We start from the raw sequence: 21,965 nt of genomic DNA, 5'->3' as shown, positions 1-21,965 counted from the left end.
TTATAAATATAAGTAACCTAGGTTTTAACAGGCCTGTCTCACTCCAGATATAGAAAGCGTAAGTACGCGCGGCGGCCATATCAACGGTGCTATACAGTATAATAAAATGGCGTCGTTATGATACCCATATATAGCCAGCATCCTGTATAACGAGGCACGGCATCCCACTACCAAGTATCCATACCTTCGCAGCTTCCAAGGCGCAGTGAGGTTTCCTGGCGTCCAAACTCCTCGCGAGCACAGGCAACGCCTCCCGACACTCGAACACGGCGCGAATGCCCACTGTATTATTCAAGATGGCGGACAGACATCGTATGCACTCGTACTGCACGCGGTCGTAGCGCGAGTCACTGGAACGATACAATTTTTTATGTCAGTCATTGAATGTATACACTTCTATAATAAAGTCCCAGCCACTAGGCATTATCTATAAATAAATTTAAATGTTTTATAAAAAAAATGGCTATGTCGTAAATCCTATTACTCCACTGCTGAATGTCTAAATGACCGGACAGCCTGGGACTAGATTGTGATTATTTTATAGCGATAGAAATGACTGTACAATATTGTAAAAGAGCGCAAAAAAGGAATGTTTAGAGAGTTTCTCGCGCCGCTTCTTCTCTGAGCGCCATTTGTTTCCGAAGCGGTAGTAGTATCTAGTAGTTATTAGAAATGACATTAAAAAGAACTCTAAAGGAATCAATTTTGAGAAAATAAATACCCTTTACCTTTTTTATACCTTTTATCAACGGACAAGGGTAGGGGGTTCTTTGGTAGTAGAGAATCACTGCAGGTCATTACATCATCAGGTATAAGTAAAATTGAAAACTAAAATATTTTCTACATAGGATTTTAAAATCACTTATTGAACACGACTGTTACAAGTAAAAATACAAACTTTTTAATTTTAGTAACTTATACGTCTAGAGAATCTCTTGCTGTTAGGCAACGCATGAAAACAGGCCAGGTTTATTACTTAAGTGTGCGTGACAAGCTACGTCTTACACTCGAGATACTGAAGTCACTTAGTTTTTAGTGTGCGTGAATTGCTGAAAAGAGAGGCTGTCACAGTCTATCTAGACGTATAAATCATCCAAGTTTTTAACTACAAATGTTGCGTTGTTTAGCAATTAAAAGGAAAAACGTCGCTCTATGGTCTGCTTTGGTGTTTTTTTTCCTATGGAAAGAATTTATTTTTCACTTCTCATGCTCTGTAATTGCTTATTTGTGCACGATATAGGCTGCACAAAATCGATTTTTGTGCACAAGTGCATTAACGTATCTACTCATAAATGTATGTAGGCAAAGAAAATGAGCCATACAGCCAAACACAATAAAAAGTTCAGAGATAGAATTTGTTATTTTATAATATTTACTTTATTTGCCAACATTAAAACACCCAATGTTCTAATAACCATTACATCATCCAAACGAGTGTTGTAATGTTGTACTGAATTTCATAACAACACTCCTATGTTTTTTTTCCGTTCATGCGCAAAGAATTTCAACAGATAGCCACATTCTTATTGCTCGATGCGTGGTATCTGTATGAATTTCAAAAAAAGAACATTTTCGTTTACGCGCATTCCACACTACCAGAACGACGCGCGCTGTAAAAAAAAGTAGGTTATTCGAATCCCCGCCATTTTTCTTCGATATTTTTATTGTTTTGTTAACAAAAAATTAGCGATTCATTTTAAACGCTGCAAAAGAACATTATATTCGAGTGAATTTTAATTATTGCACTATACAAAATGTAAATTACTACTAAAATAAATAATTGTTTCATTAATACTTACTTTATTTGTATATAATCAGTAATGAATGATATTAGGTTACTACTAGGACTGGTGTTTTAATGTTAGCAGTAAGCTAACTTTTCCAGAATCTTTTAGAGGATTCAGATTCTGGGTGTAGATAAAGTCTTGTATGCAACTGTTGATGATTAGGTATTAAAATACTCATGTGATACTATTATCACATACGTGTTTTAATACCCCTTATTACACAACAGTTGCATAAATAACTATTAATTGTCCATCTCTTTTTACTGTCGCTTTTCTGTTTCATCGACTTTCATATCTCAAGGATGCTTAAGAAGTTTTCACGCCAAAAGGTTTAAATTTTGAATAACTTCGCATTTATCTATATATATATATAAAAATGAATTGCTGTTCGTTAGTCTCGCTGAAACTCGATAACGGCTGGACCGATTTCGCTAATTTTGGTCTTGAATTATTTGTGGAAGTACAGAGAAGGTTTAAAAGGTGAATAAATATGAAAATATTTTGAATTAAACAAAAACAACAATTTTATTTTTTATTTAATGTCGTCATTCAGTAATAAAATTGAAAGAATAGTTTAAAATGAATAACTAATTAGAATCTTTGTATCTTTCTAACTTTCTCAGAAGGTAAAAAATAAACTTAATTTTAGCTACCAATAGTTATTTACATTTGTTACTTAACTGATTTACTACAATTGTTAACTATGATGGCTATACAAATCGGATTTGACACAGGAGCAAAATAGAAAAATATTTAAATTAAATACAACTTTGTATAATGCGACATTCCACAACAATGAAAATTTAATTTTATTTGACATAAATAAATTCATTAATTATAAACTGAAAATAACCAATGGTAACCTATACCTATCATTTAGAGTTAAGCGACAGCTGGCTACTTTAGTAGCTTATAGTCTTAGTCAACAAACTACTTCCTCTGTAGTATTATTTAATAAACATGCCTCTATTGGGCAAAATTGTAAAATAATCGACATACAAGCCCCTATTGGGGAATGTATTAGTACTAATGTACAAAAATATAACAATGAAGATTTTTCTTCAATTAATTTAAATTAAGTTATTCGACAAGGGAGGACAACTCTTGCAATATCATACAAAATAGGTAACATTCACCAAATATAAATGTTACTGCTATAGATATTCATAATATAAAGCTCATAAATATTGTTCACCAGAATATACAAGGTATCTCAAGTAAGGAATTAGAAATTGAACTGTTTTTGAGCTGCTGTAATATAGATATATTATGTATTACAGAACATTGGCGTAAGAGTCATCAGCTCCAGTTTAGTTTTAGAGAACATAAAGTAGTCAGTAGTTCGTTTGGTAGAAGTAGGGCAATACATGGAGGTTCCCTAATTATTATTAATAATAGATTAAAATGTAAAAATAGAAGAGATATTGTTAATCTCTCTATAGAACAACTAATTCAGATAGCTTGTATAGAACTAGAGCAATTTATTATTGTAAGGGTATACCGCCCCCCGCTGCATCATATGAACAATTCCAACATAGAATGGAGGAGGTACTATCAAAGTGTACTGGGTCAGCTAGTTAATAATATAATAGAGCTGGGTATGCATACTTTTTGTCTTATTCAGAGTTGCTGACTTCTGTCATAGACAAAATATCTTGAATTAAATCTTACCGATAAAAACCACTTCCGCTAGCAGCATGGAAAAGAAAAACTTTTTTACAAAACCTAAAAATACTGAAAGGGTAATTTTAGAATTTTTATACATTATACATTAGCGGCCTCACAAATAAACATTGTATAAAGTTATTTATGCCTGAGAATAAACCAAGAATATGCAAAATGTTGACTTTATCGCTGAAAACACTGTCAATACAAAGCGGGAAACGTTATACGTCTGAATAAACCAATCATAAGAAAAATGTCTATTTATAAACATTTTGCATATTCCTAGTTTATACTGACGTATAACTTTATACCAAGGTTATTTGTAGGGCCATTAGAGGTTAGTTAAGATCCTAATTACACTTATAATAGAATATTAATACTTTTTCAATATAGTTTTTAATACGTTTTTTTTTTATATGAGAGGGGGCAAACGGGCAAGAGGCTCACGGGATGGGGAGAGGTGAGGCAACCGCCCATGGACATCCGCAACAACAGGTGTGTCAAGAAATGCGTTGCCGGCCTTTAAGGTGGGATGCTTTTTTCTTGAAGGTACCTAAGTCGTATCTGTTCGGGAAGACCGCTGCCGGTAGTTGATTCCACAAAGTGGCTGTGCGAGGCAAGAAATTTCGAACAAAACGCGCGGTTGTGGAATGCCAGACGTCTACGTGATGCGGATGGTACTTTACACGTAATGTCGTCATAACGTATTAGGTACCTAATATTTCTATGAACCTTCAATACCTTACCTAAATTTAATTATGTGTGGCTCCACAACAACTGGTATAGACTTTTACAAAGATTCAATGAAGTATGTACTTATATCAATCATTGTGACTGTATAAATGACACTGTACAGTTTACCATTAGAAATAATATAAAAACTCACTTTACACAAATAAAAAAATGTTTAATGGATTCCTCCGATCAGTAGCATCGTTCATCAATCGTACTCACTTGGTATAACAGACGTTGAGAGTAGTCAGCAAGCTCTCGATGCCCTTCGCGCCGAACTCCTCGATCCAAGACAGCGGGTTGTTGGTGAGAGATATCCTCAGGTTCTCCAGGCAACCGTGCAGCTTACCCACAGACAGCTCGGGCTGGTTGAGGTACGACACGTAGTCGGACGGCTTCTCAAACTTTGAGCGACCTTCCTGGAATATAATTATTGAAGCTATACTGTCACGCAAATTCGACACCCTGACTTTAGCTGGTCAACTAGACCATTTGTATCATACTTCAGCTACCAAGCCCCTTGTAACTCATATGTCTACTGAACCACAACCAATGAATGAGAATTTTGATATATAATTTCAATTTACAGAGTTAAAAGAGTGTTCCAAAACACACAAAGGAACCAAGAAAGAAATAAACTCTGCACCAATGATTCTTCTGGTGTTTCCAAGATGGTAGTGTTCCGTGCTATCGTTTTTCACCCTAAATAGACCGGTCAGGTGATATACATAAACCTATGATAGTGTATTATATGTCTCAGTCACAATACAAGTAATAGAACTCGCGTAACTCAGCCTTTTCTTTGATTATATAATAATGCTAGCTGGCTCGACAGACGTTGTTCTGTATATAATAAATAAAATACTGTTTTTTTATGAATTGTCATAACATCAAGAATTATTTCGTAAAATATGCTCCCTGTTATTATAATGAAATTGTTTCACGGCAGAACTATCAAACCGTGCGTCAATAAATTTTCTCATAGAAAATATGTTCATACAAAACAAATATTGAAAATAAAAATAATGTTGGGTCCCAAATCGAAATGAAAACTATCCTATCTCTAAAGTTGGACTAAACTGCACTCCATGAAGTAATCCCCATAAAAAATCGTTCATTAGTTTAGAAGTCAGACAAACAACGTGTCACGTAATCCTACTAATATGATAAATGTGAAAGTTTTGTATGTCTGGATGTATGTTTGAACTTCTTTAACGCAAAATCTACTGAATAGATTTTGATGAAACTTTACAATAATATAGCTTACACACCAGAATAACAAATAGGCTATTATTTATAAAACTATAGTGTGAATTATACTAAATATAAAAGAAGTGTGATTGTTACTAATGAATACAACTAGCGCCATCTCTTATCAACTAGCAAGCAAAAGATCAAAACAATTTATATTGCAAAACAACGTTTGCCGGGTCAGCTAGTTTATATATATTAAGATAATTTATACCTACGTCCGGGCGGAGCGTAAGGGTTGGTACATACAAAAAGATTGACGATTGAGAATTCTTTCTATCCTCTGCGCAGCTAATTTAATTCGGACAGCGACCATTCTCCGCGGCGTACGGCTTGGCACTCAATAGATTAGTCCCGCCAAGATTGCTTAGCGGCCGTGTAAATGTTGTGTATGTGTGTGTGAGTCGATTCGGACGCTCTAATATGAAGTTAGAATACTGTTTTATTACTGTATTGTGCCTACCCCTCTGGTAGTACGTTCATATATGTAAGTATTTTATTTGAGACAGTACCTGTGCATTAACGAACTTATACGCAACGAGCATCTTCTTCTTCTGATCCCTCGAGTACTTCCGTAGCGGCTCTTTCTTCTTTTCGCCTATATTCATATCCGTCTGAAACCATTAATATTGCACTCTTAAAAATGGGAAATACGAAAATTTTAAAATAAAAAAGCTAAAAATTTGCGTGCGTACAAATTACACTTGTCAGAAGTGAAACGTGCATTGTGCACGAACCTATAAACTGCATATGAAGTCCTGGTACATGTTGCTAGGATGACACATGATTTCAACCGCTATGAAAGACATTACTATCACCGCTACCATATTTATGTTCTCCTGGTGTCTATGTAGTTGATCGGGCGGATGACGTCAGATTATATTAAGGTATACTCGCATGATACATAAGACAATATCTTCTTCAACTATGATCGTCTGGTACCAAAACACCGTATAATGCTTCCTTTCTCATTTTCTCCCACGTTCAATCGTATGAATTTATGTATATGTCTCTTTTTACTGTCGCGCTTTTTCGTTTCATCGACTTTCAATTCACAACGATTCTAAAGAAATTAAAATCACTTTTTTCATTAATATTTAAATCCAGTCTCCTTCATTTATTTGCACTAAAACTTTTGAATATTTACCTATGTAATTATAGTAAAAAAAATAACCTTAATGTTTTTTTTTTAAATTACGATAGAGGAGCTATTTATTGCCTTGACCCACCAGCATCTCCTCGAACCTTCGCTCCAGCTGCTCGTCATCCAGCGCGTCAATCTTACTGGTGTACTCGGCAGCCGGCTCCTCGTCTTCCACCCTCGGCTCAGCCCGCGGCACCGTGTCGTACCCTCGCTCCATACCACCCCCCGCCTTCTTCGGTCGCCCAAACCATGTGTCCAGCTGTTCACAAACAAAACATCATTATATCATGTTATTAATTTGGAATAATTGAGTAAGTAGTGCTCGTGAGAAGAACATACAAGAAACTCAACGGCCACTCTTTTCAATCAATACAGTATTTTACAATGGCTGTAATACACATAACAAATGTCAAGTTTTCTTGTCTTTTTACATTTGGAGCCACTTCAACAAAGGTTGAGCTTTAATGAGAAGAAGTGGCAAGAAACTTATTCCCACCCTTTTAAATCAACATTTACGGCTTCAACGTTTTGAAAAAATTATTTCAACTCCAATATATTATTTAAAATGATGCAACAAAAATCCACAAAATACATTGATTATATATAGCTTTACATGAGTAACGCACATGACGTCAATTATAACCATAAACTTATTATACTACCGTAATAGACGAACCCAGTGTGAAAGTGAGATAACTATTCTTACATTAAAACTGAGGTGTGAGAAAGAGACGGAATAGATGAAGACCATGAAACCGTTTTGAAACAATTTAGTGTCGATTAGTCTCCTGTCAAATTATACTGCATTTTCATTTTACTGTTTTCATCGTTGTTGTTCTGTGTTTTAACGGATATTAATTAAAAAATACAATGGTTTCGTGTTTTGTATTAGATTGTGTTGTTACATATAACAACAAGCGAACTAAAGAAACATTTTACAGGTAAACACTGATTCTTCGATACAACTTTCGTGATATTTATTTTCGTGGAACATATGCACCAAAATACTAAATATTACATTTTAGTTACGCAGCAAATATTGTGTTCGATAATAAAATATTGTATACGTGAATATGATGCCGTTTATCAATATTTGTCATAGGAATGGACCAAAAGCAAAATACTACACACTTCACTAGCTCACTAACACATCTGCAAAACTAGCACATATGAACATTTTAAATTTTGTCTCGCCGTAATGTGGAGAGTGTTTTATGATTCTAACTTAACACCTCCACGGGAGTGTTGACAGACGGGCTGACCTCTCACAGGATCGGAACACTCCTACCAATGATACATTGCTGTCTCTAGTGTTTTTCCTGTACAGAGTATTGCTGCACTCATGACCTCTACTCACCGAAAACGGCGACCTCTCTCGGACAAAATCGCCGACAACTTTGATCGTATCCATGTTCACTTCGCGGATAGCACTGCTGCACACATCAAAGACGTGCGCTCTCTATAAAATCGCATCATCTACTAATTTTGGCGCTGATGCTTGTCATTTCTCACGGGTAAGGAATGCGCTACATGAATAGCGAAGATATTCGGAGGATATATGCGTGGGAGGGAATCTGGGTTATGGTTGGCAGTTTTTGACTGTCAATAAGTGATTTCATATTCTATTTTGAATAAAAATATTTGAATTTTAACTATCGCCATGCTCGTAAACGAGCAGTGCGTGGTCGGTCCTGTCTTCGGACATTTTTAATTAGATATTGACAATATACCATTTTAATTAAGTTTTTATATACAATTGCTCGTGTAATACCTTTCCTTGTTTACTGTGGTTTGCGGATACATACACTGTCTTTTGATACTGCACTCTTAACTCTTTTGAGTTTTTTTTTATGATTCATCACTTCTTTTTTAACTTACAGGAGTAATTTTGGTGCATCACTCTACACACATTATATAAAATATAATATAAAATGCTGAAACTCTAAATATCGATATAAAAGAGTGGCAATGAGATTCTTGTCACTTCTTCTCATTAAAGCTCTATCTATCCGAAGAGGTGCTAAAATCTTTCACATCATAAGTGACATTTTGCCCTAATGGGCATAATCCATAAATTACGTCACACGTTCTGGGTCAGGAGGGGGTCGACGAAGTGTGACATTATGTGACAAGGGGTGGGAGGAATATAATATTTTACACGTAAGTAATACAACACAAAATTTTAACTACATACCTACTAAATAATAACATAAAAATAGTTGCAACTCTGTTTGCATGACTATAAGGTTTGTTTTGTTGGCACCTTGAAACAACGCTGTTTTCTTAGTTCTGCTATTTGTGATTTTTAGCTTAAAAATAATTTTAAAATCAACATCCAAAACTCATGAAATTCGTGTGACGTAACCGATTTTGATTGACTAGTCGTAAGCAATCAGCCAAGCTTGACATTACCTCCTTAGTATTTTGAACATTAAATCGAGTGGTTTAGTAGTAAGTGGTAAAGCACACATTGAAAAATATAGTTAGTTACGCATTATTGGGCTTTCAGGTCGTCTATACGCTACTATAGTCTATATGTACTCAAAGTCTCAGTCTCGTGCCAGAATTTGGCGAGTCGACATCTCCTGAGGATGCCTCGAGTAGAGGCGAAACATTTACACTCAACAAGACACACAACATTTGGATAATGATGGATTTCGCCGAAATAAAAAAAATTACGCCTAATTCAATAAACTAATAAATAAACAATATTGGAAATAGAGCGAATAAAAAGCTGAGGTGGCGCAAAGGATAGAGTTAAGATTCATATATACGTATTTTTTTATGACAATAAGGGACGAGACGAGTAGGACGTTCAGCTGATAATAATTATACTACATATATATACTAATATAATCTAATATAATATATTATATATATACGCCCTACCCTATAAAATGAGTGCCGCTCAGGATTATTGAAAAACCCAAATATTCTGAGCGGCACTACAATTGCGCTAGTCACCTTGAGACATAAGTTGTCAAGTTTGATTTGCACAGTAATTTCACTTGCTACCAGCAGACCGAAACACAGTAATACTTAAACATTATTGCTTCACGGCAGAAATAGGCGTCGTTGTGGTATTTGAGCCTCACACTGGTATTTGACGTGTGACGGAAAACAACGTGAGAAAACCTACACCAAAAAACTGTCTTTCTGTTTATTTTTGTACACGCCAATCTCTAGAACACTACTGGAGAGACTGGATAAGACTACAACTTTCACGAATGCTTTCAGCGTAGTCTGTAGAAGCATTAGGGTTGTTTTTACAAAATCAGTGCACGGCAAAAAAAGTTATTTTCTATTTACATAATTTACATTAAAAGATAAACTCAGCCCAAACTGAAATATAATAATAAAATTTTATAGTATCGCATCGGCCGTGTGATTACGCCCTTAGTCCTCATTTAATATTAAGACGCGGCCAAGAAGCTTACGTGTAAATATTATTATAAACGATGACACGAGTGATTTTAGTACTTCTTTATTTAAGTGTCTATTAATAATTATTACAAATAAACGATTATACGTATTATTAATAATTAATAATTAAAGTGGAAATGGACAGGCGATATGACAAGAGAAAAGAGAGAAATGGGCAGGACTAATGACTGAATGGCAACCACTAGACAGCTAAAGAAATAGAGGTAGACAGCCTATGAGACGAGAAGACGACATTAACCCCCTAATTCATAATGGTCCGCTAACTTAAAACAGCCGCTAAGGAGTGCTTTTTCTCATTCTGACTTAGATCAATAGAAGAAGACAGAGTGAGAATTAGCAATGCTTTAAGTTAGCAGACTATTATGAATAAGGGGGTAAGAAAATAGCGGCATTAATAACTATGGACTCGTACAGCAAAAGATAGGACAGAATGAAAATCTTTGGAGGAGGCTTATGTCGGAAGACAAGATGAACCAAAGTAACTGCCGATATTTATTTAAAGGCAATTTTAACTTTATTTCATTAGTATTATGTAAAATTAGAACAGCAATAAAGGTCATTTATTTATTTTACAATTAATATACGATTAAAAATTTCTGTATTAATATGTATTATAATTGTTTTTTCCCCGTCGCTGTGTGACAATAGATTCGCATTCCTTTTCTACCTAAAGCCCAGTGGTTAGTGACCCTGCCTACTGAGCGAGAGGTCCCGTTTATATAATGAATATGAATGTTTGTTTCCTAGTCATGGATGTTTATAAGTATTTATGTATGTTTAAGTAGGTATATTGTATTAAATATATCGTTGTCTTGTATATACTATATATACTGGATATGCCTAGTTTGGGGCAAGATAATTTGTGTAAGAGCGTATCAATATCTATATCTCTGTTAAGCCTTGCTGTATCTCTGTTCAGTTAAACGACCTATTTTGACAACAAAACGGACGGCTGTAACATTACGATACGAACACCATTGTAAGCGTTCCGTACCGAATTCAGTTACGTAGAGATTATTTACGGTAACTTAAGAGGGGTCGCTAGCAGCGTTTTTCTATACAAACGTATTCCCCTTTTTTCTAAAGAGGAGATTTTTGTCACAAAATCAAGACATGCTAAGGCTATGTCGGTACGTTTTGTTTTTTTCAATCAACTAACGACAAAAGAAAATATGACTCTTCAAACATCGTAAAAAATGCCATTTTAATACCGCCCTGTTCAGACGAATACGTAACAATTTTAAAAGGTTTTTAAGAAAAAAGGAAAACGTACCGACAGAGACTCGATCTTCCTGAAAATATTGTATCAAAAAAAATTTTGGTAGGTTCAATATTCTAGAGGAAAACAGGGGAATACGAAACCTCTATTTAGTCAAAAGTTTGTAGGTAAAATCGGTCTTAGCTGCATTTGTTCCTGTCGCACTCTTCGGGGGAAGGCTGGAGGTGAGGGGCGTTGGTTGGCCAGTCCGGAGTATAACTTATGAGTTATGCACATAATATATAGTGTATCGCCCAGATACTATGGGTTTGCTTGTCGATTAAGTATTATTTATTTCTGGATAATTTTTAATTTTTTTTTTTTTTAATATTGACTATCTTGCAATCTGCCTAATCACTTGGCATTTGGCTAGAGGTTACATAGTTCAAAATAGTCTTGGAATGGTATTAGTCCAGTGACCAATCCATTTTTTTTCAATGCCAATATCTTATACAATATTGAGGTCTTGAGGGGCTTTTCTCTTTAGTCTGTTGAAACAACTTTTACTCATCAAATTGCAGGCGAGTGCGTTTGGGTGGGCTTGAATACGTTTTGCATAAGACTTGAGTTTATTAAGAATCTCCTGTTTGACCATTGGTACTTTCAGGTCGCGGTGAAGTTGGATGTTGGTGATATACCAAGGTGAATTTGTTATGATCCGCAGCATTTTAGACTGAAAGCGTTGGAGTATTTCCAGGTTTGAATTTGATGCAGTTCCCCACAACTCAATTCCGTAGGACCACATAGGCAGAGAGACAATTTTGAGTGCCGTGACATTAGCCAGTACATCTTTCTGAGTTGTATGCCAAGTGCTTTTCTTTTATTGAAAATATGTTTTTTCCATGTCAGTCTTCTGTCCATGAGTATACCCAAATATCGCACTTCCTCGCATCCTGGCATGAGCCATGTCTAAGTGTGAAGGTCATATGAGCAGATTTGGACTCATTCGCTTTGATGCGCCAGTCGCGCAGCCACACGGATATCTCATCAAGACTTCGTTGTAGCATATTGGATGCAATTTCCGGATCTTCATGGGTAGATAACACTGCTGTATCATCAGCGAAGGTGCCCACAAGTACATTTTTTGTTAATGGTAGGTCAAAAGTATATAATAGGTTCTGGATAATTTGAATGCGACTATGTAGTGTGTGACTGATGGATTATATTAATCTATATATAATAAATCAATGCAAGTAAGTAACTTCCGTAGGTACGGATAGACAAGCATGTATAAATTATACACGCAACCTCAAGTATAAGGGCGCGTTTCCACTGACACGGAGCTGGGCGAAATTGAACTTGAAATTGATCAATCACAGCTGCTTCCATCAGCGACATGGAGTAAACATTTTGAGTAGGTAGACTGTTATTGTTCAACTCATGAACCGATAATTTATATATTTATTTTGATACATAGGTACTGTAAACATAATAAAATAAAATACATATATAAAAAGGGGTGCTTATATACACAAAAAATAATATAGTTATTTGTCAAATAATTAAGTAATTTACTATATCGTTATTTCTACTCTTCCTCATACAGGTAAATTTTTTGGAATACGACTGTCAATCAATTCGGGAAGTAGCATTCGCAGAATATTTTTCTAGATATGCTTCCACGTTTCGCATAGATCCGTCATCTTTTTCAATTGTTTCATAAAGTTATTTCAGTTAGTTAATTTTAACCGTGTAAACATGATAACTGAAATGATGATGACGATAATGAAACATGATAAAGAATAATTGTGTATTCTTTTCAATTTTAACATGTTTTGTGAAGTGTACAAAAATCGGTAATTTCATTTTCTATTCCATCTTTCGTATTAATTTCATCAATATTATATTGGATTTTACTTCCACAATGGAATCATCATTTATAAGTGGAGGGTCCGTAGCTACTATGGAGGGTCCGTAGCTACTAGGAGGGTCCGTAGCTACTACGTAAGTCGGTACTGGCAAGGAGCCGATCTAATTCCTAGCCAACAGATATGTTTGAAGCGTTTAAGCAAAAAGCAATCATATATCGTAAGGCAATCAGGAGTAATATTGATAAACAACATTTATGGTTATCCCCGAATATCCCGCTTTTGACATTGTCCAGTCCAGTTTACTACGAACATACAGTAGTACAGATTTGGGAGTATAACAATGACTTTAATAATTCCGCGATAATTGAGGTTTTTTTTCGTATCTAACAAAACTTTTCCAAAATTTTACGCAATAATACGCGTGCGCTTCTCTAAAGCCTACAATTCATCATCTCTGATCAATTGTAGGGTGTTGAAGCTCTTCAGCTTTTTATGTATAAATTTAACTTATACAGAGGAGATATACGAGGGCGGCACTGAAAATTTCGGGAATCAAGGAAGTGACACAACATTACTATTTAAAAATGTATTTATTGCTTTTCCAAGTATTCTCCGCGAAATTTGACACATTTTTCCATACGATGGAACCAATCATTGAAGCAACCATTCCATTCGGAAGTTGGGGTCATCAAAATGGCCGTTTTGTAGGCGTCCACAGCTTCTTCAGGTGATGAAAATCTCTGACCACGCAATTTATTCTTTATTTTACGGAAAGTATAGAAATCATTAAGGCTTAGGTCGGGGCTGTACGGCGTATGGTCTAATAATTCTATGTTTTCTTGCTCTAAAACTCTTTTGTTCTGTGCGCGGTGTGAGAACTCGCATTGTCGTGATGGAGGATGATGCGGCGGTTGCAGTTCAAGATTATTTGTATTTGACTCATGCCATTTGCACCATATCATGTAAGTGTGTATGTTAGTAGTTAAGTTATATTTTGTTAATGTGGTGTCAAAAAAGTGTAATAAATAAATAAATAATGTCTAAAGTTGCCTTAATTTCGCGGTATGTCACATGTCGATCATCCTCAATCAGCTTACGCACAGCATCAACGTTTTCTTTGGTGACTGCAGATTTTGGACGACCTTGACGGGGATCATCACTGAGCTTGACACGTCCACGTTGAAATTCAGCAAACCAGCGATAAATTGTGGTTTTGGATGGGGCTTCATTACCAAATGCAGAAATCATCCGATCAACACACTGTTTTTGTGTTAAACCACTTCGAAATTCATAATAAATCATCAATCTAGAATTTTCTCGAGTCAATTCCATTTTCTCTACGACTAAACAAGTTTGACAAGACCTTGTGACAAGACCGAGAATCTTTTTTTAAATAAATAAATGGTATTCGATTTTTAAAACCAAGGAGTTTTCAATTAAAAAGGTTTTAATATGACAGGAACAGTAGAAATATTTCATTCCAGATACTTTTAGTGCAGCCTACGTTTCACTTATCAGGCTCTAATTCTAGCCGACTTACATTCTTAACATCACCAGTATCAGTAACTTTTTAATTTTTTAACCAACAAAGCAGCAGCGGGCGCTGAGCTTCATACACTTTTATATGAACGTTTTGCCCAAGAACCATCTGCAACTACTCAGCTGTGAAAATCCATTTCCTGAACAGAAACCTAACCCAGATTCCTTCCACAAACGTTTTGTTTATACTTTGTAACAAATTTAGGTTTTCATTATACACTATTTCAATATTTATATATATATTTCCGTGATTGAATGTAAAATGTTCTCGTATCATCATCACGACAAAGTCGTTCCCGCTGTCTGTCCCTATGTATGCATAGATCTTTACTACGTAACGGATATTGATGCGGTCTTTAATAGATAGAAGATATAGGTCCCCGACATGGTCCGGAACAGGTTGGATGAGGGCATCGCTGGACCGATCGTCATGGCGATCTTTGGGGGAGGTAATTTGTCAACATTTGTTTGTAACAGTACTGGACGTCTTCCAACTGAATCATAATGATGATGATAGTAAAGAAACACTAATCATTTTTGAGTTTTCTAATGTGATGTCGTAAACGAACACATTGTTGTTCGACGTAAAAGTGCGCGATGGTAGCTATACGAGTATATCACCCATAATAACCATTTTTTATCCATTACTATATACGAGAAATAATGGCTTATTTACGATGCGAATTTAAGCAATACAGCAGTAAACAGTAATATACATTGTGCATTTAATATAGATCAAAATGGCAATTTACAGCATTTAATTTCAATAAATATTTTTGAAGATATTAAAGATTTAAAATATATATTATTGTAACATAAATTTTTCAGTAGGTAGTGAAAATAATTAGTCAAAGTATAGCAACGTTATAAAGCCAGGCACAAAAACTAATTATGAGCGAGCACAGAGTAAGTTGATAAATGAAACGGGATTTGTGGCGTGCGCGCACCCCATAATACGCATTACTCACACAAAACACGGGCTATTCACTAACACATAGATCGTCGTGTTTCGGGCGCGGCGCGACAGCAATAGTTTCTTCAAATACCTATTTTTCAATTACGCTTGACCCGGGTCCCCACTTAAGTTCCATTCAAAACTGTCTATAATTGCACCTACAGGGATTCGAACCCGGGACCTAGCTTAGTGGGCATGGCCACTATCCACTGAGCTATATGGTCCATCATTTACATTTACGTCGTCATAATTGATGGTGTCTACTGTTTTTACAACGTCAGAAAAAGCAATACCAAATATAAATCATGTAGATAGAAATACATTACCTGCCATTTCCATACAAAATGTGTTTTTCTTGAGTCAAAATTTTATGAACGATGCGGGACTTGAACCCGCGACCTCTCGCGTTCCGTGCTTTTTCAGTTCTATTTGTGTAATTAATCCCAGAAGTGAGAGTTATCACTTCAAAAACATAACAAATTGTTTACACTCATTTCATAATCCCCGCAGAGCAAGCGAGTAATATTTCTAAATATAAGAACCTGTGTCACTTCTCAAGTTCATTACAACAGCTATAACTTACCGATCACCTTGACTCACTAAGCGCGTGAGTAAATCGAATATCACGCCGATTATGTCATCGGTTATACATAAGAGGCCCTACACACACGCGGACCGCACTTGCGGCACGCTTCGACTGCGTTTTGCGCTTATAGCATGAACAGCAGCTATAATTGACCACCATGGAAGTTTAATGAAATAAAATAATTATAAAAGGATTAAAACACGCGAGTAAATGTAACTGTATTTTAAAATGAAATAACCATGACACACTATCCTGCCAACCGCTGCCCCCTGAAAACGTGATTCTGCAAAGGTCACAAAATCTCGGGTATAAAAAAATCCTAATTAAAATGTAACTTTTACTTAAAGCCCAGGTAAAATACAAGGCTAGCGACCGAGCGGCAGGAGTCCGAAGCGTTGGAGCGACCAGTTCCGTGACGCCGCCAATAAAAACGTCCACATTGCCAAAGAATTAGTAAAAAAAGGAAAGCAATGAGGAAAACGACACAAGGAGAAGGACTTAAAACGTGTTTTAGTCATTTCGAAATTAAACAAATGTGTAACACTCGCGTCAATCAAATAAACTAACACTATTCACATCAAGGTGTTGGGAACGGTCGACGCAAACGTCTAGGAACAAAACTTGAGAAACTTCAGGTATACATGCAAAATCTTTTGCACTTGTGCCATACCAATACCTAATACTGTATGAATTTGATGTCTATTAGTTTGAATCAGTTTTCGTACGGTGCCAATATGAACAACAGCCTTCGGACAGCCTTCACGAAAGTTGTCACAGAGGTGTTTATGTTCGCGTCTAAATTATTTGAACCAAGACTACACAGAACAACGAGATGTGCTTCATCATCAAATGTTAAACCAATTCTCTGCCAACTTTCTTGTTGATCAAGTCAAGCAGCAAAAGACACAAATAAATCATGGCGCAGATATTTTCTCGAGTTAAATCCATTGGACAATCGCCACATAAGTTTCAACACGATGCCACAACGTAAAAACAAAATATCAATCAATATTGAAATTCAAAATAGGATAAGGTATGGCTCAGACCGGACAAGAACGGGCGCAACAAACTAATTTCTTAATTCTTTTAAATAATTTGTTTTACAAATGACCAGTCCAGACACTGTCAGTATGACCCACAAAACGCTCATATAATAGTTAGCACTGCCTTTACACTAAAACCTAAACTAAACTAAAGTATACTACTTCTTTCTAAATTCAAAAAAGTAACTAATTTATTAGTCGATTTGATAAAATAAAACCAAAGAAAACGCTATTTAGCATCACTTCTGCTGAATTAATTTTAAACAGTAAGACACACCTGCCGCTTATCTTGTTGTAGACGTGCGGCAAATGGCTGCTAGTCTGTAGGAGCCTTTATACTTCGGAAAGAATGATAACACACGCGAAACTTGGAACGACAGTATGTGGACCAATATGGAATTGTTAGTTAGTTAAAATAGGCGTGTCTCTGTTTCGTTTACAAAAGACTGCATTGTATGATTTTTTTCCTGTTTCCATTCAAATCCAGATATAATATGATATGCATGATCTTCTTGTTCTTAAGTGCTTGTAACCCCTAGCTGGGGCAGAGGGCATCCACAGTGCATCTTCATCGCGATCGTTCCTGAGGATCTCTCTTAATTTCATATCAGGTCTTTCCGATGACTTTCGCTTCGTCAATGACAGTCCACAGTGTATGCGTTTTTCTTGAGTGTTTGGCCTATACAGCTCCATCGATTGGGACTTCATGACAGCGTTGTCAAAGATGATCGTTGGAAATTTTTGTCGGGCCAGTGAATACTATGGATATTGGGAAGATATCGGTTAAGATAAGCCTGAATTTGGTAAGAGATAGGCTTGATGGCCTTCCACGTCTCACACACATACGGTCTTCACGTTGGACCGGAATATGATCTGCATGGCAATGCAACACATGCAATGAACAGTGGAATTGGAAAGTTCTTCCTGTACTTTCCTCACATACTCTCTGTCTTTCACTCTATAGCTTTTCTCGCCGAATTCGTTACATCTGAATCCGGCCTATTACGAACGACGTCGGAAGAAAGCTAAAGAAAGAGAAACAGAGAAAGATAATTTACTTCTATTGTTTTTAAGTTATACAAGTCGTTGTAGTAATTTTATTGTATCACTTTGCATATACGACCTTGTAAATATTGATTTAAAAGAGTGGCAAAATATTCGAACTTTTTAACCGACTTCAAAATTTTTTTTAATGTTTCTTAGAACTTTCTCAGAACTTTCGACTGGGTGAACCGATTATGATAATTCTTTTTTTATTTGGAAGCTGGTGCTTCCCATTGCATTTTGGTCAAATTGATCTAACAACGGAATCTATGAGAAAACCATATAAGTCTTAAATTTGCTACAAGTATATGCGCGACAAATTTACGAGCAACTCAATATAGTTATTCAAAATGGTCAACTTTCGCCGCGCGTATTACATCTATTGTTTTGGAATAGTGTTTTTGAAGTCGGTTGTTTATTTGTTTAATTTATTTTTTTAATCTCAACCGTTTCCGAAGTGATGCTTAGTGATCAAATTATAACTTTTGACATCAGCGAAACGTCTTTCTCGTCGTACTATAAAAGAAGCAAGAAATGTACGTGTGTCAGTCATCTTCTATAATATTGATTGTAGAACTTACATCAATGATGTCACGATTGTCCAATACACATGCGCCCACGCGCCGTCGTAGATACTATAATATATTTATGCAAGGTGACATCACGAGGTTGTCACCGTTGGGTCATTGTCGACCTGTGATCCGACGACGCAATTTGCACTATCACCTACGAGGTCTTTTAGGTTGATATTATTATATCTAATACAAAATTTTGTTTTCAAATTTTATTTGTGCATTAATCCTAGAAGTCAGGGTTTTCACTTTAAAAACATAACAAATTGTTTAGATTTACAAGAGCACATTATAAGCGATTTATTTATTTATTCAAATATAATATTAATCCAAATAAAATGTATGATATGTTATTTAAAATAATTAAAACAGAGTTTGCTTCTATATTTACTTCTAAGACAGTCGAATCAGGTGGTCTCCTGTCATTTAGTGATTGGGCAACAGCTGGCATTCATATGAGCAGACAAAGGCTATATGAACTGTATAGTGAGAGATCATTGTATAATCATGATGCATCTTTTCTAGAGTATGTTAATAAATACTCTAAACTATTTAAAAGTGTTTGTTCTATTGCAAAGTCTATGCATATCAGACAAATAATCAAAATGCACCAAATACAATAAAGATGACTTGGAATGTTATTAACTGGGAATCTGGAAGATTGAAAGACCGCAACATTGAATATAATCTATCAATAAACAATACAATAATTCAATCTCAGCAGGAAGTTGCTACTGCTTTTGAGATTTTTTTTCTGAGATTCCAGTTTCTATCATAAACACTCTTGTCTCCTCCACCAGTGTTGCTGAGTCACTTCTTCTGGAAAATGTTATAGGATGTCAACAAAGTTTCAAATTTAGTTTTGTTAGCCCTGGAGAAATAATTAATACTTTTAAATCTCTAGACATGAAAAAAACTGCTGATATATTATTTTTAAAATAATAAGTTCAATAATTGATGTCATAGCACCATATCTTGCAATAGTATTTAATAATTGTATTAATCGTGGCGTGTTTCCTGACCTTCTGAAACATAGTAAAATTACACCAATATTTAAGTCGGGATGCTCTTCTGACCCGAACAACTATCGTCCTGTGTCGGTTTTGCCGACCCTTAGTAAAATTTTTGAAAAAATAATTTTAAGCCAAATGCTTACTTACTTTAACTCTCATAAGTTACTTCATTTGAAACAATTTGGCTTTACTAGGGGACGTTCAACAACGGATGCAGGTGTTGAGCTGATCAAGAATATTTTTGATGCCTGGGAGGAATCGCAGAATGCACTTGGCATCTTCTGTGATTTATCTAAGGCTTTTGTTTGTGTTCAACATTCAACGCTGGTCAAGAAGCTATACCACTATGGCATAAAAGGAACTGCGCTCGATCTTCTGACTTCATATCTAAACAATAGAATTCAGAGGGTCGACGTGAATGGCAGGAGATCTCCTGGGACTCCTCTCAGTATGGGGGTACCACAAGGGTCTATTCTTGGACCGTTCCTCTTCCTTATCTATATAAATGATCTTCCTAATCTTATAGAGAAAAAACATAAGGTAGTATTGTTTGCGGACGACACTTCACTGATTTTCAAAGTGAAAAGAAACCAAGCTATGTATGACGAAGTGAACGATATTTTATCTGACATCGTGTACTGGTTTAGCGCTAATAACCTATTGTTAAATAGCAAGAAAACTAAATTCATTAAATTTACCGTACCAAATGTTAAAAATGTAAATGCAAATGTTTTGTTAAACGGAGAGGTGATAGAACCGGTGGAATCTGCTATATTTCTTGGCATAACTCTAGATTCCAAATTACAATGGGGCCCCCATATTGAAGGATTGGCGAACAGACTTAGTTCTGCAGCATACGCGGTTAAAAAGATTAGACAATTAACTGACATAGATACAGCGCAACTAGTATACTTTATTTATTTCCATAGTATTATGTCCTATGGTATATTGCTATGGGGCAACGCTGCCGATATTAATACAATATTTGTGCTGCAGAAGAGGGCTATTCGCGCTATTTATAACCTAGGTCCTAAGGAATCATTGAGAGCATAATTCAAAGAAATTACCATCTTGACTGTTGCTTCTCAATATATCATTGAGAATGTAATCTATGTTCATAGGCACATAAGTGAATTTGCCAGAAACTGTCATAACCATAATGTTAACACCAGGAACAGACATAAGCTTATAATGCCTACTACTCCACTAGGTCGAGTTAACAAGTCTTTTGTGGGGCGATGTATATGCTTTTACAACAAGATCCCAGAAAATGTTCAAAACAAAAGTATTACGTTATTAAAAAGAATTGTTAAAAAACGTTTGTGTGGTAAAGGTTACTATAACATAAATGACTTTCTTAATGATGCCACAGATTGGGAATGGAGCGACCGCCCTCAGGCTATTAAATAATAAGTTTAATTGTACAATGTTACTTTGTAAATGTTACTTCAATTGTAAAACTGTAACTGTAATTCTTCTCAGGCCTGAGGCATTCATTTTGGAATGGGTGGTAGTTTTTTTGACTTTCAATAAGTGATTTCACATCCTATTTTGAATAAAAATATTTGAATTTGAATCCATATTTTTAGGTTTAAAACAAAGCCCGGTAAGTTTCTTGCGCCCGTTCTTCTCAGGTCTGAGGCAGTCTATTTTGACTGGGTGGTCCTATTAATGTGAATGTGGTGAATCCTATTAATAATCCTAAAAATATTTGATTTTGAGTGACGATTGCGATCAACAAACGAAACAGAATTTTTGAGAAATAATATAGAAAGCATTATTTTGATCGTATTTTTTTTCCTATCAAACAAATCTTGTATGTTGTGATCTCGTTCATGCACGGTATAATTACTTGTTTATCACATCCAGGTAAACACTTCATCCTGAGGGTAGAGTATACATATCTAATTAATATTACTTATTATAATTATATAAATGTGTCTTGACAACTGGTCTGAATTGGATATGTGTTAATAATCATTGTCAATGTCACGACATCTATATAAGACCTTGAGGCTATATAAGGGATGCACAAACCCAATATTATAGACAAACTACAAACAGTTCAATCCATCTTCTGCCGTAAGGCTGTCAATGCCCACTGGTGTGTTAGAAACGCAG

The 21,965-nt window shown here is 35.6% G+C and overlaps 1 protein-coding gene across 3 annotated transcripts in view; it reads right to left on the bottom strand.

The window, feature by feature from the left end:
* Window positions 1–21,965, bottom strand: part of LOC126974703 (protein diaphanous) — a 72,292-nt gene that overhangs the window by 35,113 nt on the left and 15,214 nt on the right. For 2 of the 3 annotated variants that reach the window (XM_050822284.1, XM_050822283.1), the window contains exons 3-6: window positions 6,665–6,838; window positions 5,948–6,049; window positions 4,407–4,603; window positions 185–350 (exon numbers count right to left, since the gene is read on the bottom strand). In XM_050822284.1, coding sequence (XP_050678241.1) covers window positions 185–350; window positions 4,407–4,603; window positions 5,948–6,049; window positions 6,665–6,838 — 639 coding nt within the window. Of the gene's footprint in view, window positions 1–184; window positions 351–4,406; window positions 4,604–5,947; window positions 6,050–6,664; window positions 6,839–7,936; window positions 8,070–21,965 lie in introns of those variants that run through there. The other variant, XM_050822285.1, reaches the window with a different exon arrangement.

Source organism: Leptidea sinapis, chromosome 33, assembly GCF_905404315.1.
Source record: "Leptidea sinapis chromosome 33, ilLepSina1.1, whole genome shotgun sequence".
Lineage (NCBI taxonomy): Eukaryota > Metazoa > Arthropoda > Insecta > Lepidoptera > Pieridae > Leptidea > Leptidea sinapis.
This window is presented reverse-complemented; position numbering and strand designations above follow the sequence as displayed.